Genomic DNA, 16,268 nt, shown 5'->3' on the forward strand with positions numbered 1-16,268 from the left:
ATACTTTTATCAACCTACGACTTTTTTTTATAAAAGTAGTTTGATTTTATAAATCTTTTGTGTCATGTATAATCTATACTTTCAAAACAAAGTGGACCGTAATTTTAAAAAATTTATATTCCCGTAATATTATTACGGATAAAAATACTAGTATATACTAATTTCATAGAATTGAAAACATAACTAAATTGAGCTCTTTTTAATTTCTAGTTCATATTCTATGAGTTATTATTTTCTCTTATAAATTTCAATTTGTAAATAATTATTTTTCACATGCAAGTTATTTATACATACAAATATACAAGTTATTTACATTCACACGTCTTGCACGTTTTTCTTCTTCTTCTTCTTCTCCTAAGACTTCCTTCTTCTTCTTCTTCTCCTAAGACTTCATCTTCTTTTTCTTCTTCTCCTTCTTTTTCGTTATTTTTCTCTTTCATTATCGTCGCTCACCAACACCACCACCTCCTCCTCATCCTCTTTCTTAACTCGTTGGACTTTTTTTTCTTTCTTCCTTTTCCTCCTTCTCCTCCATCATCATTGTCATCATGATCATCATCGTTATAACATCGTCGTCTTCTTCTTATACGTATCGCCGTTATTGTTATCGTTATCGTAAAAATTTTGCAGCAAATTTCGGGATAAGACTAAGATATTTAGGTGTATTGTTTAAGAATTTTCGGTGGATTTGTACTGATAAGTTCTACATAATTCAAAGCTCTTCCTCTTCTTTCTCCTCATCTTCTGCTACTTATTCTTCTTTCTTTTTATCATCATCATCACCATCTTCTTCTTCTTTTTTCTTATTCATCTTCTATTTCTTATTTTACCTTCTCAAGTTTCTTCTTGTTTTACTCTTTCTTGACAAGAATAAAAACAAAAAAAATAAACAAAGAAGAAGAAGAAACACATAATACTGCAAAATTACTTAAAAGATGATGAACCTACATCCATTCAACTAAAAGAAATAAAGAAATAAGAAAAAAAAGAAGAAAAAAAATGCAGCATTAGAGAGAAATATTTTTGTGTATTTACAGCAAATTTCAGGATAAAACTAGGACATTTAGGTGTATTGTTTAAGAATTTTCGGTGGATTTGTACTGATAAATTCTGCGTAATTCAAAACTCTTCCTCTTTCTCCTCCTCATCTTCTGCTTCCTTTTCTTTTTTTTTAATCATCATCACCGTCTTCTTTTTTTATTCATCTTTGATTTCTTGTTTTACCTTATCAAGTTTCTGCTTGTTTTACACTTTCTTAACAAGAATAAAAACAAAAGATATCAAACAAAGAAGAAGAAGAAGAAACACGAAATGCTGCAAAATTACTTGGAAGAGGATGAACCTACATTCATTCAACTAAAAGAAAGAAAGAAATAAGGAAAAAAAGAAGAAAAAATGCAGCATTAGAGAAAACATTTTGTATAGTTGTAGCAAATTTTGGGATAAAATTAAGACATTTAAGTGTATTATTTAAGAATTTTCGGTGAATTTGTACTGATAAATTCTGCATAATTCAAAATTCTTCCCCTTTCTTCTCCTCATCTTCTACTGCTTTTTATTCTTTTTTTTTCTTTTTTGTTTTACCTTCTAAAAAAATACATAGTATTACAAAATCAATAGAAAGAGGAGGAGGAAAAAAGTGTAGCAACAACAGTAGCAATAAAAAGAACGACGAAGAGGATGAAACACGCGAAAAAAAAAGGAATGCGAAGAAAAAGGAGGAAGAATGAAAATAAGAAAGAGAAGAAAGAGGAGGAGAAGGAATACGGAATACAAACGTTGGAGGAGGAACATTATGATTTTACGCGCACGTTATAAAAATGAATTTTTTTAATTAAAATTAACTTATATAAACTTATATGCCAAAAAAATTTGTATGTATAATAAATCTCATTTGTAAACAGGGACAGATTTATGCATAAGCCAGTGGGGGCAACTGCTCCCAGTCAAATTTCAAATAATAGAGAGTAGTTCTTAGTGAAATGTCAAGATTGCCTCCATTATATAATTACTTTTGCCCCCAGCCCCAGCCCAAAGCCCCAAATCCCTAAACTGTTCTTCTTTTCCCTTTCTCTCCAAATTCCTAACTACTCCAGCCTCTGCCCTCCAACCTCCAAGCCCCAGAATTATTACCGCCAGACCGCTACGACGCTACTCTGCATTTCTGCCGCTCCGTGGCTCCGCCAGTGTGGGCTGTGTGGCAGTATCACTAGCTCCCTGTCACTCCGCGTTTTTGCTCCCCGCGACTCCGTGACTCCTTGTATCGCCGCAATTCTCCCGCGTGGCTCCGTCCTCCGTCGGTTTCTCCTTGCATCACCGCCACGCTGCGTCTAGTGGTTCTCACTTCTCAGGTTCTACCTTCTTTTTCGTCACTGCTTATGATTTGTGTGGATCTGCCGCTGCGTTCCTTCCTTTGGCACTCAGCAATTCGGCATCTGATTCTGCAGTTCTGCCTTCTTCTTCAACAAACATCAATTTCTTCTGGACTTCTGGAGTTCTGGTTGATTAGTTCTTCTTTTTTATTCTACAATCCTCTTCTCTGTTGTCGCTGGCGCCACACTGCTACTGCCTACTGGGTCATCTTCCTGGAGTTTAGTTTGACTCTTGGTACTTGATTGAAAACCCAAATCAACCTATCAACTTATCAAGAGTGATAAACAACAAAAAATTTTCAAGTCTATCCTATAATCAATTAATTATAGCATATGTGATATGTATATTATAAATAAATAAGCTTTTGGGGTGGGGAATGGCCAAATGGGGATTTAGAATAAAGGAATGGTTTGTGATTGAATAAGAATCAATAGTTAAGAATCAATAGGTCTTAGACCAGGTGGTATTGTGTTGGACTGTTGGTTTTCTTGTTAAGTTGAAACAAGAAATTATGAGCAACTAACCAAATTCATTATGTTAATTGAGATTCAAGTTTTGTTGGAGTATTATATTTTTATGTGACTGAATAATAATCAATAGTTAGCACATAGTTCATATACTTAATTCACTTAGTTTTATTGTTTGATAAATGATAATTTGATATAGTTGGTTTAGAAATTGTGAATTTGTGATTGAATTTGTTCTGATGTAATTGATACTTTAGTTTTATTAATTTGTTTGTTAATTATTTTTGTGTACGGAGTTATTTTGAATTAGAAATTTGGGATATTATTAGTTGCTAGCTTGCTGCTGTTGTTAATGGATCAATTTTTTATTTATATTTTTATACTGAACTTCTCAATAAGAATTGTAAATTAATTTTATTAATTAATTAATTTAGGTTTATAAAAATTTGTTAACCAATTTGTGTAATGTTGTTAAAGTTTCGTGTAAACGAAGAGATATGTTTTGTGATAGTCAAATGACTAAGACAATTGAAGCATTACAAAGTGGAGAAATTTCTAGTGGACGTGGTTTGAATCAAGAAATAGCTTTGAAAAGAGCTAGAGATATTAGATGCGGTTCACACTATGGAACTATACTTCGATTAATTTCTTTGTTTCCTTCCGTGGTCAATGTTCTTGAATATGTTGAGGAAAATGAAAATAATTCAGAACAAAGAGCTGAAGCATGTCATTTATTAAATGTCATTCAATCCTTTGAATTCATTTTTAACTTGCATTTGATGAAAAATATCTTGGGAGTTACTAATGAATTATCTCAAGCATTACAAAGGAATGATCAAGACATTGTAAATGCTATGGCATTGGTTAAAGTGTCTAAGCAACGGTTGCGAACTATAAGAGATGATAGTTGGTCTCTTTTACTTGATGAAGTCTCATTATTTTGTGACAAACATAATATTACCGTTCCAAAAATGGATGATATATTTGTGTCACAAGAAAGATTAAGACGCAAAACTCAAAAGATCTCAAATTTGCATCATTTTTAAGTTGAGATATTCTATCAAGTAGTTGATAGACAACTTCAAGAACTTAACAATCGTTTTACAGAGGTGAATACTGAATTGCTTTTTTGTATAGCTTGTCTGAATCCAAGACACTCATTTCTTACATTTGATAAGGAGAAGTTGATCCAGTTAGCTCAATTCTATCCATTAGAATTTTCTTCTACTCAACTTTTGGCACTTGATAGTCAACTTGAGAATTTCATATTAGATGTGCGTTTTGATGATCAATTCTCAAACTTAAATGGGATTGGTGCTCTTTCTCAAAAATTGGTTGAGACTCGAAAAAATATTATTTATCCATTAGTGTTTCTTCTTTTGAAGTTAGCTTTAGTTTTGCCTGTAGCAACTGCATCAGTTGAAAAAACTTTTTCTGCTATGAACATCATAAAGAGTCGACTTCGCAATCGTATGGGAGATGAATTTTTAAATGATTATTTAGTGACATATATAAAAAGAGAAACATTTGATTGTATTGACTTAAAATATGAAATCCAGAAGAATGAAATTTTAAATTATTTACTATTATAAATTATTTTATTGTTTTAATTTATTAGTTAAATAATTTGAGAAATAATCATATTTTATAATACTATAGTATAATTATAAAATTATTATTATACTATATATATTTTACTCCCACTGATAAAATTTTCTGGATCGGTCACTGCGAGCGTCCATGAGCCTACCCCGCTGATAAAATTTTTTAGATCCGTCACTGTTTATAAAGCCTCGTTTTCAAATACATTATATATAAGAGCATCTCCAATGGGAGAAAATTTGGAACCCCTCTACTGTAGTGTCAGAGAGAAACAAGAATTTAAGCGTTGGAGAAGGAACAAGTTGAGTTCCTGCACCAGTTTCGAGGAAGAGGAGTCCCTCTAAATGGGGACTCCATATTTAAAAAAAAATAATTATATAAAATATTAATTAGTTAAATAATATAAAATCTAAAATAATTAAATAATTATATTAAATAATTAAATAATAATTAAATTAGTAATAATTATAATAAAAATTATATTAAATAATTATATTTTTATTTAATTAATAATTTATATTAATTATTTAAATAATAATTAATTAGATTAAATAATTAAATTTTTATTTAATTAATGATTTATATTATAATTAATATTAAATATTATTTATATTATTATATTAAATTATAATTAATTAAATTTACTTACATCAAAAAATAAATTTAATTTTTATACTTTATAAAATATTTTTTTGTTGAGTTAGTTATTTTTATTTTTGAAATTTAAAATACTAACCACATTATTAAAATTAGCAGGTGTAAAACTAGGCATTACAAAATTAGCCGTTGAAAACTAGTTGTTACTATGTTATCGTTACTATTAATAAATTAATATTTTATTACTCTATATATACTACTTACATACACTTCTATTCTCACACTTTTTTCTACTCTTTTTCATCTTCTTTCAAATTTACGAAAATCAAAGTTCATATTAGATTTTGTACGAAAAAATATATCAAAATCAACTCAATTCTTTTTTCAATTATTTACAAAAATTTTTCAAACTTTAAATACCCAACAATCTCAAACCTCAAACTCTCAAGTTTAATCTCGAATTATATATTTTTTATTATTGTTATATATAAATTTATTTAATATTAATATCTTTTAATAGTGAATTATTTTTAAATTTAAAATTTTAAATTACATTATTAAAAAAAATTAATTACATTAATTTCAAGTATTTTAATTAATTAATTAAGTAGGACTACAACAGGGACTAAAGTTAGTTCCTTCTAATGGAGAAGATAGAGATGTTTTGAGTTCCTATTTACTGTTTATGACGCAAAAACTGATGTGAAGTTACTTTTTAAGACAGGTGGGCCATAAACAGAAATTGGGATGGATTCCCTACTGGAGATGGTTTAAGTACCGAGTTGAGTGTTGAAAATATATTTTATAATTTTAAATCCATGTTTTCTGTATTGTCTCAAAACAAGAAGACATATACATGTAAAAATATATATAGTTCGTTTTGATATTAAAAATCTGTATATATCTGTATCTAATAATATTTATGTTCCAACTTTTTGATAAAAATTAAATTAAAAATATTATTTGTATATTAAAATTAATCACTAAAATCAATTATTTATATATAAATAATAAATCTATGCACCAATATATTTGTGTATAAATACACGTGTGGTTTAATTTATTTTTATAGTGTATTTATATTACAATATATATTTTATACTAATAATTAATTTTAATAACTGATATTGGTATACACTTAACATAATCGACACTAAATATATATGTTTTGTATATAGCGTTTTATATTAACGTATCTTTTTAAAACTCATATCTCCTCACTAAATAAATAATAAACATGTATAATTGAATTATTTGAATTTATATCTCCGTTAAAAATAAACAGCAACCTACCACAACCTAATTAAACATGTATAAGTGTTTATGCGTTTCGATATGGTTAAAGGACAGATAAAGTCAGCCAATGAGCTTTATCTCATACGCTATTCCACCTCCTTCTCATGTTAAAAGTCTAATTCCTACTGAACAATATAAAATTAGGTATTTGTTATAATGTCTAAACGTTAATGTATGATGATACTTAAAAAAAAGTTAAATAATTAATATTTAATTTAAATATATAAAAATAAATAAATTTTAAATATTTAAAATATAATACAAAAAATAAACTCTGCAAAAATTCAACAATAAATAATAATAAACACTGTAGAACTGGTATGGTATATACCTATGATCTATCCCTAATATGTTCTAACACACCCTCCAAGAAGAGAGGTATGGAAACGGCAATCTTCCCTGTGGTACCCTTTTATCTATGAGCATACCAAGGCGAATAGCAGTGGCATATTCCCCCTCAACCAAGGGCATAATAGTCCATACACATAGTCCCTCTTAACAACAACGTCATTTCCCTTTCCCAAACGCAACGTTGACAGTGAAACAAAATCGATCATGTGCAAACTTTGAAAAACCCCACCGTCACAAAAACAAATGCACTGGTAGGCGCAGTTTCTTGCTTCTCCCACTCTCTCTCGAATTTCATCTTTCTCTCTTCACCCAAACATGTCTGAAGCTTTGATCAATGGCTTGGCTGGTGCTGGTGGAGGGATCATAGCTCAGCTCATCACATACCCTCTTCAAACTGTACCAACTTCCTTCCAACAAATTTTCACTCTTTTCTCAATTGGGTGTTCCATTTTGTTAAAAAAATTGGAAATTTTTAACTTCTTATATGGTGATCTGTATACGCAGGTAAACACTCGTCAGCAAACAGAGCGTGATCCGAAGAAGGATAAGACCAAAAGCATAGGAACCCTCCAGCAAATGTGCCAGGTTCTTTTTCTTATTGTTTTTTGAATCAGGGATCCTGTGATTGGCTAGCTGAATTTTGTTTGTTTTGGTTATTGATGTAAGAAAAGTCCAAACTGTTTGTTGGGTTTTGGAATGAAATAAAGATGTGATCTAAGCTTAATGCTATGTACTTATGTCGTTTTATAACTCTTAAGTTCTTTATATTTTGGATTTAAATTTGAGGTTATCAAATTTCTAGAGTTGAGTTTTACAGTTTAATGTTATAAGCTCTAGGATTTTAGGTGAACACGTGAATATGATAAAGATAAACTTGTTTGATATTATGACAATAAATTTTGCAGTCATCTAGTAATGTATGACCAAGTCTTTGATTCTTACCACAATTACCTTGAATGGCACGGGAAAGAAAGAAATGCACATGATTTTTGGTAGTTTAAAACATTTTAGTACAGTAACCATGTATCAAAATTTAATTTCTTTTTAATTTTTTAATTCATATTTTAATTATAAGTGATAATAGTTATTGAAAAATATTGTAGGTTGTGAAACATGAGGGGTGGGAGCGGTTGTATGGAGGTTTGATGCCATCTCTAGTGGGTACAGCTGCATCTCAGGTTTGTGAATGCTGCACTTTGCGCCAGAAGCTTCTTCATAACTTTGTGATCTTATATTTTAATGTTGAAGCAGTGGGAAAACTATAACTGTACATCACTTGTTTCTGATTTGTGTATCGAAGTTTTAATGACATCATCGCAATGTACACTTTATTACAATAGCTACCAGTGTTAAGAGTTTCAAGTAAAGCTTGAAGACTGTTCTTGTTGAAATTGAATAAGCTTAATGAGAGAATGACTTGGAAATATCAAGAAGCTAGTTTCTTATTCACCTAAATCACTTCTGAGATAATACTTTGATAAAGACTTCTTTGTTTAATGTTGTATGATTTATAGTGTAACTCTTTTCTATAAAAAGTGGTTAATATTTTCCAGCAATATATTTTCTGGACACCTGTTCAATGTTTTGATTTAGATTTCCCCATTTTTTAATTATGACGACAATTTTATGATACAGGGTGTTTATTATTATTTCTATCAAATATTCAGGAACAAAGCCGAAGTGGCTGCACTAGAACAGAAAAGGCTAGGCATTGGCGATGGATCAGTTGGGATGTTCTCCTCACTTATTGTTGCTGCTTTCTCCGGGTAATTTTAATTTACTTTGCCAAAAGATCTCCTATGAAAATTGGTCAAATGGAATAACAGATTATCTAATGCCTCAAATTGCTCAATTCATTCCTCTTGTAGGTGTGTTAATGTGCTATTGACAAATCCCATATGGGTAGTTGTTACACGCATGCAGGTAATTCGCTAGTCGATAGTCAATTCCATTCACTTTTCTCATTGCATCCCCTTTCCTTGTTCTCTTTGCTTTCCTTTTCCTTTCTCTTTTTTGTTCTGATTAAGCTCTGAATGTCAAATTGAAACATGATACTATTTTACTTCTGTAAGAAGGATACTGTTTCTTTCTTTGATTTTAGAATTTGTTTAATTGAAAATAGAAGGATTCATGAACCTTTATTCTTGTCTCTTTACTTCCTTTCTAACTCACAAAACAACTAATAAAAATAATTTTTGCATGTAGACGCACAGAAAAGAGTCAAGCAGAACTCCGCCTGGTGATGTGTTGTTAAATGCCACTGAACAAGCATTACTTCCCACAGTTGAGCCTCTTGCTTATGGAACTAGCGATGTGGTAGGTAAAGTCCATCTTTATGGATAGCCTCTCTTCTTATCTTTTATCCTTATTATATAAGTACCAATCACATGGCGTTGTTTGATCCATGTAGCTGAACTCACTTAGTGAGATAAGACTTTGTTGTTATATAAGTACAACTCAGATGATGCCTTCGGTAGCTATTTAGAGAAGTTATGTAAACTGATTGTTATTCTGTGTTAAGCTATCCATATGCAAGAAACTTTCTGGCAAACTGCTCCCATAGTTTGGAACTTTAGATTAGTATGGTAAATTTCGTTTGATACTTGCTCCAATTAAAAGAAATTATCTGAAACTTTTTGTTTCATAATTATAATGGTTTTCCTCTATCATTTAGCGAGTTTCAGTGCAGTACTAAAGTCTGTCTTCGTGTCTCATGAACTGAGATGATCTTTTAGATTTTGCAATAATTTCGATCTGACTAAGATCATAAACTTTCATGTAGTGCTTCCTTTTATGTGTATTATACCATTATGGTAATGTAATTCATATTTCCAGATTCAAGAAGTCTACGGTGAAGCCGGAGTTTGGGGGTTTTGGAAAGGTGTATTACCGACATTGATCATGGTACGTTGGAAATGAATCCATTTCTCACTATGGGAGTTTTACTGAATTGGTTGTTTTGTATCTCAGGTAAGCAACCCTTCTATACAGTTCATGCTCTATGAAACCATGTTGCTGAAGTTAAAAAGAAGACGTAGCCAAAGTAAGAAGGGCAACAATGGAGTATCTGCATTGGAGGTATTTTTCTCATTTAAATTCACTAGGGAAAATGGTACGTGAATGATGTCATTCACAGTTATGTTTTTTATTAATTGTTTCGAACATTGTTGGACTAAGTTTACCGAATGTAACAAGGTATTTCTTCTTGGAGCTTTGGCTAAGCTTGGAGCTACTATTGTGACATATCCTCTTCTAGTTGTGAAGGTATATCCTAGCTTTTGCTATATATCATGGGAGTATAATCTTAGAAGAATGAAAACAATAACAAGAAATTAAATATAATATTAATTAGAAACATAAACAAGGGTTGAAACTAGAATGGGCAATGGACGTTTTTTCTGCAGATAATGCCAACATAAACAATAACCTGTGATTCTTAATAGTGGTGTCTGATTTCGGTTAAATTATATGATAATTGTTCTTATACTCACTACTGGTCAATGTCTTACTTGTTCTTAAATTCATTGCATGATCATATATTTTGTATCGTTCTTGTTTGTGTCGATGGTGACGGTATGTATAAGAATAATGAGGAAAGCTGAGAAGAATAAAAGAGGATTTTCATCTAAAATGCTTCTTTTCGATATCTCGTTTGTTATTCTCTATTGCAGGCAAGGCTGCAAGCTAGACAGGTCCGAAATGGAGACAAGAGACACCATTATAAAGGTTTAAAGTCGTGACTATCGCATTTTTACTCTTTGTTTCGCACCGTGCCTGAGCTGTTTCAGCCATTTTAAGTTAAATCAGATGGAAAACACACACTGATTTGTGTTTTTGTTTACTTGCTTATCTATTTTATTGAACTCCTCTTAATTTGCATGTTCTTGAAACTCAGGTACATTGGATGCCATTATCAAGATGATCCAGTATGAAGGGTTTTATGGATTTTACAAAGGCATGAGAACTAAGATTGTTCAAAGTGTGCTAGCTGCTGCTGTTTTGTTCATGGTGAAGGAAGAACTAGTTAAACAAATTCGTTTCTTGCTCACTAAGAATGCCACCAACTCTGTAAAACCAAAGCTTGTGTGATTGGAGATCACTACTAATTTCATTTTTTTTCCCTAGGTTGAATATTCAATGAAAATTCTATTCAGTTGTCATATTCATTCAAAAATGATAGGAAATATTAAATATCTTATGGCATTGGAAAGCTTGTAAGTTGTAACTTATTGAACAGGAGATTAAAATGTAGCATGTTTAAAAATTACATGCCAGAATATTACTTGCCTATTAAGAACACGTAGAATTGTAGATTATGCAGAACAGAAATTTGGAAAATTTGTAAGCTACTTAGCAGAAAACATTGCAGCTCAGAGAGTGGTGTTAGTGAAATGATAGATATGATTAGTTTTTTTGTTAAAGCAAGCACCTACTCAACAACCATCAAAATTTTCTTCTATCAAAAATAACAAAAAATAAAAATAAACCCATCAAAATTTTCTATACTTTGGATATGCCTTTCTGTGTTGTGTAGCATTATTCTTTTATAATACACTAATGAATTATTAGCTCTCAAGCAAGTCTTTGAAAAAATAATTGTAATGAACTTATAGATCCTTGAAAAATAATATCAAATAAGTCACAAAATAATTAACTGAATTTATACTCCTTAAGAAATTGAGATATTGGACACGATTGATTCTTCTGTCAAAGACTTGTAAATCTACTATTACAACTTTTTTCCATCACTTTGTATTTTTTCCATCAGGATCCGTAAGTTCAAAACAATTTTTTTTCAAGAATTTACTTACTGCTTTATCTTTTTATGGATCTATAAGGCTGTTGCAATATTTCTCAAGGACCTCCTTGTTTTATTGATTTTTTATTTAAAAAAGGGTCTTGTGAAAATATTTAAACATGAAATTCTTATTTTGATCTAATCGAGTGAATCACTAATTCACTATTTTGACATTTAAAGAATTCAAATTTTGATAAAATATTCATGAATATAAGAAAGAAAAGCCAAAACCCTTGAAAAATCATAAAGTTTGACAAAATTTACTAAACGTCCTCCTTTGTCCCAAAAGCCAAAATCCCAAAATTTAGACAAAATTCACCAATCTGGTGAAACTTGGCAAACTTTTGAGCCAGCGTGTTTTTTTGCCCCTTCATTTATGAACTTTTTATTGCAATAAAATATTTTAAATGCTAAATAATAGTTTAATTTAGATAAATACTAATGTATTTCGAAAAAAAAAAGTAAAAAGTACAGTACATTTTAGAAAATAACAAACTGTTAGAATTAGTTTTCTATTAATTTTAATTTTTGTCTTTCTTTTTTGTAAAAAATCATAGTATTCCATTTAAATTTTTTAAAAAAGATTTAATTTAATTAACAAATTACTTTTTTTAAATCCTAATCAGTTATAATAAGACCCAAAAAATGATAATAAAAATAAATAAATAGAAAATGAAACCAGGCGCAGCTTTAGCGAGTGGTAGTAGCCGCTAGACACTAGCAAGCAACACTTATCAGTTATTACAGAACCCTCAAAACTGAAGAGTGTTGAATTTGAAACTTGAAAACGCTGAGATTCATCGTCTCTGGGTCAAGCCAAGTCTTCGATACACAACCCAACAAAACAATTCAGATTCGAACAAAAAATGGCCTCTAAATCTGCCAAGAAAGCCAATCTCTTAGATCACCACTCCATCAAGCACATCCTTGACGAGTCCGTTTCCGAGGTACTCACTCACTCTTCAACCCTAATCCCCTTTCGATCTTCTCTAATTTCGACCATTTTATTCTCGTTTCAAATTGAAATTGTTTCAATTGGTTAATTGAGCCTCAATACCTCGAATTTCTTAGGTTGTGACGAGTCGTGGATACGTGGAAGACGTGAGATTGAGCAACGTGAGGCTCCTAGTTGGAACCATAATCATCGTCATTGCTCTCTTCGCTCAGTTTTATAAGAAGAAGTTCCCTGAGAACAGGGATTTCCTCATTGCCTGCATCGGATTATATCCTTTTTTTTTTTGTGTAAACAACAAAAATTATGCATATATCTGTTTGATGAAATTACTGTGAGGGAAAATTTAGCTTCGTTTTGGTTTAGGGTTTGATCTGCACAGTCAAATTGATGATGAAATTTTCAAAGTTTAGGGCATTTGGATTTTTTTTTTCTTTTTATCTTGGTCGGGTTGTGGTAATGGCTAATGAAATATATGGGATTGATCTTTTGTAATGGCGTGGGATGCAGGAATTGTTTCAATCTGGAAGTTTCTTAGGTTCCTCTTTTTGTTGGTGTGTGTATTATGTATATTTACTTCTAATTCATTCAACGCCAGTGTAGTTGTTTGATCTTTAACTCCTGTGCACGTATGTAGTCTTCAATGGGTTGTTGCAGCTGATCATATACACCAAGGAGAAGGATGCCATTCTGTTTACGTATCCTCCAGCTGTAAGTGTCTGTTAACCTGTATATAAGATCATGTTTTTGATTTTGTTGCTTTGTGTGTATGTGGAGGATAGGTGTTGTGCTTTACCGAGACTGTCTTAGAATACATAAAACTCATACTGCTTTAGTATTTCACTCCTTTGTATAATGTTTATTGCGGTCTTCTAGAATGTGTGCCGATTTTTTATGACCCATTGGTTTCAGTTTATGAAGGTTATACGTACACTTGATTGTACATCTTTTAGATTTATGTTCAAATGGAATAGATGAAAGTTGTTGAAATTCTGTAGCTCCTTGTTTTGAGATTTGATTAAACATTTGTTGTGTTGTTTTTTCTTTGTGTGTCATTGTGTGTGAGAGAATCAAAGAAGGACCTTTTTTGGGGAGGGGTTTAGCTATTTTCTTCTTAATTATGTTCTGATAAAGCAATAATGTTGATTGTTCATTCTGGTTTGGTATACTATGATACACACCATGTCATGCTCATTACACACACACACATTTCCCACCCCCATGTACTAGTCTCTTTAAATGGTTGATATGCACCTTTGATTATGCACTGTAATGATTTATCTTTCTACTTCTGCGTAACTGGGTGGCATTAATGTGTCTTTGGTTTGGAACTTGGAAATTTAACCTGGATAGTACCTATATCATTGTTGTTCTAAACATAGAATACAAATTATATGGATTTTAAGTTGATATGACTGTGCTAAGCTGTTTGGGTTTTAGTTGCTTTCAGTCTTAAAATGAATATTGAATTTGATTTATTCGTTTGTCATAAGTGATTTAAAGGGGGTTAACCATGATATCTGATTAGAAGTTTAAACAACTCTTTAAAATGATGCAAGCTGGTGGTTGCTGGAATGCTCGGTCAAATATATTTTCATTCATCTAGACAATCTTGACCTGTCTTTAAATGCTGTTAACAAATCAAGTACATCCTTGGTACTTTTTAGCAGAAGCCTAGGACATCTTCAACTTGAATTATGAATTTATTATCTTGTATTCCAACATGGATGCAATTCCTCTTTTACAGGGATCCTTTACCAGTACCGGTTTGGTAGTTTCCTCCAAGTTGCCTCGATTTTCGGACATGTACACCCTCACCATAGCAAGTGCAGATCCAAAATCAGTTTCTGCACAGGAACCAGTCCATTTGACCAAGAGTGTTACTCAGTGGTCTCTCTCTCCCCCCTTAACTTAGTAGGCATTGACAGCATCTATTGCCTTGCTTTTTGTAGATTAAGATGCATTTATTATTTCTTTTGCTTTAATTGCAGGTTCACGAAGGATGGAGTCTTGGTTGAGGGCCTCTTCTGGAAGGATGTTGAAGCTTTAATAGACCAATATACCAAAGAACCAAAGAAGAGCAAGTAATTCGGGTTCGTTATGGAGGAGGGTAAAAGAAAAAACCATATCTGGATCTGGTTTATATAATTCTATACATTTTTAATATTTAGGATGGAAATGAGGGGATAAAACAGTCACCAGCTTTAGAACACATTCATTCCCATATTGCATCTGGTTATCCGGTAGAGGGAGATTGAACTTAGATTTTTATTTATTTTCCTAAAAACCATTTACTTTTAGCTCTTTGGACAAAGATACTCCTCACCTTGGATCAATAAAGTTAAAAGTGCGACCCATCTTCATTTTATTGATCCAACATCCAAGGGTAATGCCTGTTTTTTTACCCTCCAAAGTAATAACCTGATTTCAATTATTCAAATCTATTTTCTTGATTGAACATGAACAACTATTTCTATCTAGGGTTCCGATTATAGTGCTTGCCCAATTGCATGTTAAACACAACTTTTATGTTCTTTTGAGTAACTGATGAAGGACCACAACCCAAAGGAGAAGAAAATGCAAGTTATATGCCTATAAAGAGTTTACTAACACTCATGGTATGCCCACTATCCCGCAGCAAACAACCCTTAACAGCTATTAAATGGAGTGGATCCTTGCTTCGTGGGTCCACATCCAAAACTCAGCAACAAAATAACGCCGTTGGATAATACTTCCTAAACTCATGTTTCATTTTTCAATAGCATACTAATGATGTGGTATGGTATTAGGTTATCCCTTTTCCTCTAATTCGATCAAAAGTGATGCCATTACTGCTTCCCAATCCAAACAAACGTAATGACTCGGGATTCTTTACTCAAATAAATTCTATTCAAATTATGTTGCTTTACAAGTTGAGGGCTGGAGGACACTAGATAGAGCTAAACCTTTTTCTCAAGGGAAAAAAATAGGAATAACATAAACATAGTTTAATGCAAGTATAATATTCAATGATATATATTTGTAAGATAATATAACAATTTTCTTATAATGCAAAATGCCATGTAATATAAGTAGTAGACTAGTAGTCGAGTCCTCGAGGGACCTACCAAGAAATATGTCTGTGAAAGCGGGGCCCTTATACGGAGATAAAGAAAAAACAACTGAGAGTGAGAACCACAACAATTATTGAACCCAACAACGGTGGACCCCTAATTCCTTGTCACTCCACCCATCATACAAAATTAAATTCTTCCTAATCAATGATAAATTATCCTAGACTTAGTAGATAGATTTGGTTGATTAGTTTATGCGTCTGTATAAGAATCTAATTTTTATTTTTGGTCACATAGATTGAATAATCTCAAATTCTAAATATCACAACACATTTATATTATATACTCATTCACACAATACTAAAAGACTTATATTTAATATTTGGTGTATTCGCCAAGATTTAAATTTAAATATAACGTATTAAGAGACATATAATTTTATCAATTGAGTTAAATTTCAGCTGTAAGAATCTAATATCTGAATTTTATTATGTACATACAACATATTCATAAATGCTTTTAAAATGAGAAGATTTTGTCTTATCAATTTTTTATTTTAGAATAACTCATATAAAAAGACATATATTTGACTATTAATTTTTTGTTTTTTTAAATGATTCATTTGTCACAAAATTATCGTAATACTTCGATAAACGATCTTATTAAAAAGAATGGAACATCTCTCTTATTTTTAAAACTAATGGTAATGAGCATAAAAATAGAACACAATAATAAGGAAATTTTAATAATTAAAATTACTTTTTAAATAATCTGTCTAA

General features: G+C 31.2%; 2 protein-coding genes and 1 long non-coding RNA gene across 3 annotated transcripts; 2 read left to right on the forward strand and 1 right to left on the reverse strand.

The window, feature by feature from the left end:
• On the forward strand, nt 6,673-11,107 carry LOC107609483 (peroxisomal nicotinamide adenine dinucleotide carrier). The gene is made up of 11 exons (XM_016311472.2): nt 6,673-7,082; nt 7,191-7,271; nt 7,790-7,864; nt 8,322-8,452; nt 8,555-8,609; nt 8,892-9,002; nt 9,522-9,590; nt 9,657-9,764; nt 9,882-9,950; nt 10,358-10,412; nt 10,582-11,107. Exons 1-11 carry the CDS (start codon nt 7,002-7,004, stop codon nt 10,773-10,775), a joined length of 1,029 nt encoding a protein of 342 aa, XP_016166958.1. The 5' UTR covers nt 6,673-7,001; the 3' UTR covers nt 10,776-11,107.
• Nucleotides 8,350-8,857, reverse strand: LOC110264856. Its single transcript, XR_002351135.1, has 2 exons — nt 8,600-8,857; nt 8,350-8,439 (listed from the first exon to the last, which is right to left on the reverse strand). It is a non-coding gene; the product is annotated as an uncharacterized LOC110264856 (long non-coding RNA).
• On the forward strand, nt 12,158-14,903 carry LOC107609462 (probable signal peptidase complex subunit 2). The gene is made up of 5 exons (XM_016311453.2): nt 12,158-12,431; nt 12,556-12,707; nt 13,066-13,147; nt 14,184-14,326; nt 14,428-14,903. The coding sequence occupies exons 1-5, from the start codon at nt 12,351-12,353 to the stop codon at nt 14,522-14,524; spliced, it is 555 nt and encodes a 184-aa protein (XP_016166939.1). The 5' UTR covers nt 12,158-12,350; the 3' UTR covers nt 14,525-14,903.

Source organism: Arachis ipaensis, chromosome B07 (assembly GCF_000816755.2).
Source record: "Arachis ipaensis cultivar K30076 chromosome B07, Araip1.1, whole genome shotgun sequence".
NCBI classification, from domain to species: domain Eukaryota; kingdom Viridiplantae; phylum Streptophyta; class Magnoliopsida; order Fabales; family Fabaceae; genus Arachis; species Arachis ipaensis.

Bases quoted from the DNA above. Each gene is read 5' to 3' on its own strand.
- LOC107609483 (XM_016311472.2), top strand. From the start codon at position 7,002: ATGTCTGAAGCTTTGATCAATGGCTTGGCTGGTGCTGGTGGAGGGATC. The intron at 8,453-8,554 runs GTAATTTTAATT...TTCCTCTTGTAG, and splicing joins ATTGTTGCTGCTTTCTCCGG to GTGTGTTAATGTGCTATTGA. The intron at 9,591-9,656 runs GTACGTTGGAAA...TTTGTATCTCAG, and splicing joins TATTACCGACATTGATCATG to GTAAGCAACCCTTCTATACA.
- LOC107609462 (XM_016311453.2), top strand. From the start codon at position 12,351: ATGGCCTCTAAATCTGCCAAGAAAGCCAATCTCTTAGATCACCACTCC. The intron at 12,432-12,555 runs GTACTCACTCAC...CGAATTTCTTAG, and splicing joins TTGACGAGTCCGTTTCCGAG to GTTGTGACGAGTCGTGGATA. The intron at 14,327-14,427 runs GTCTCTCTCTCC...CTTTAATTGCAG, and splicing joins ACCAAGAGTGTTACTCAGTG to GTTCACGAAGGATGGAGTCT.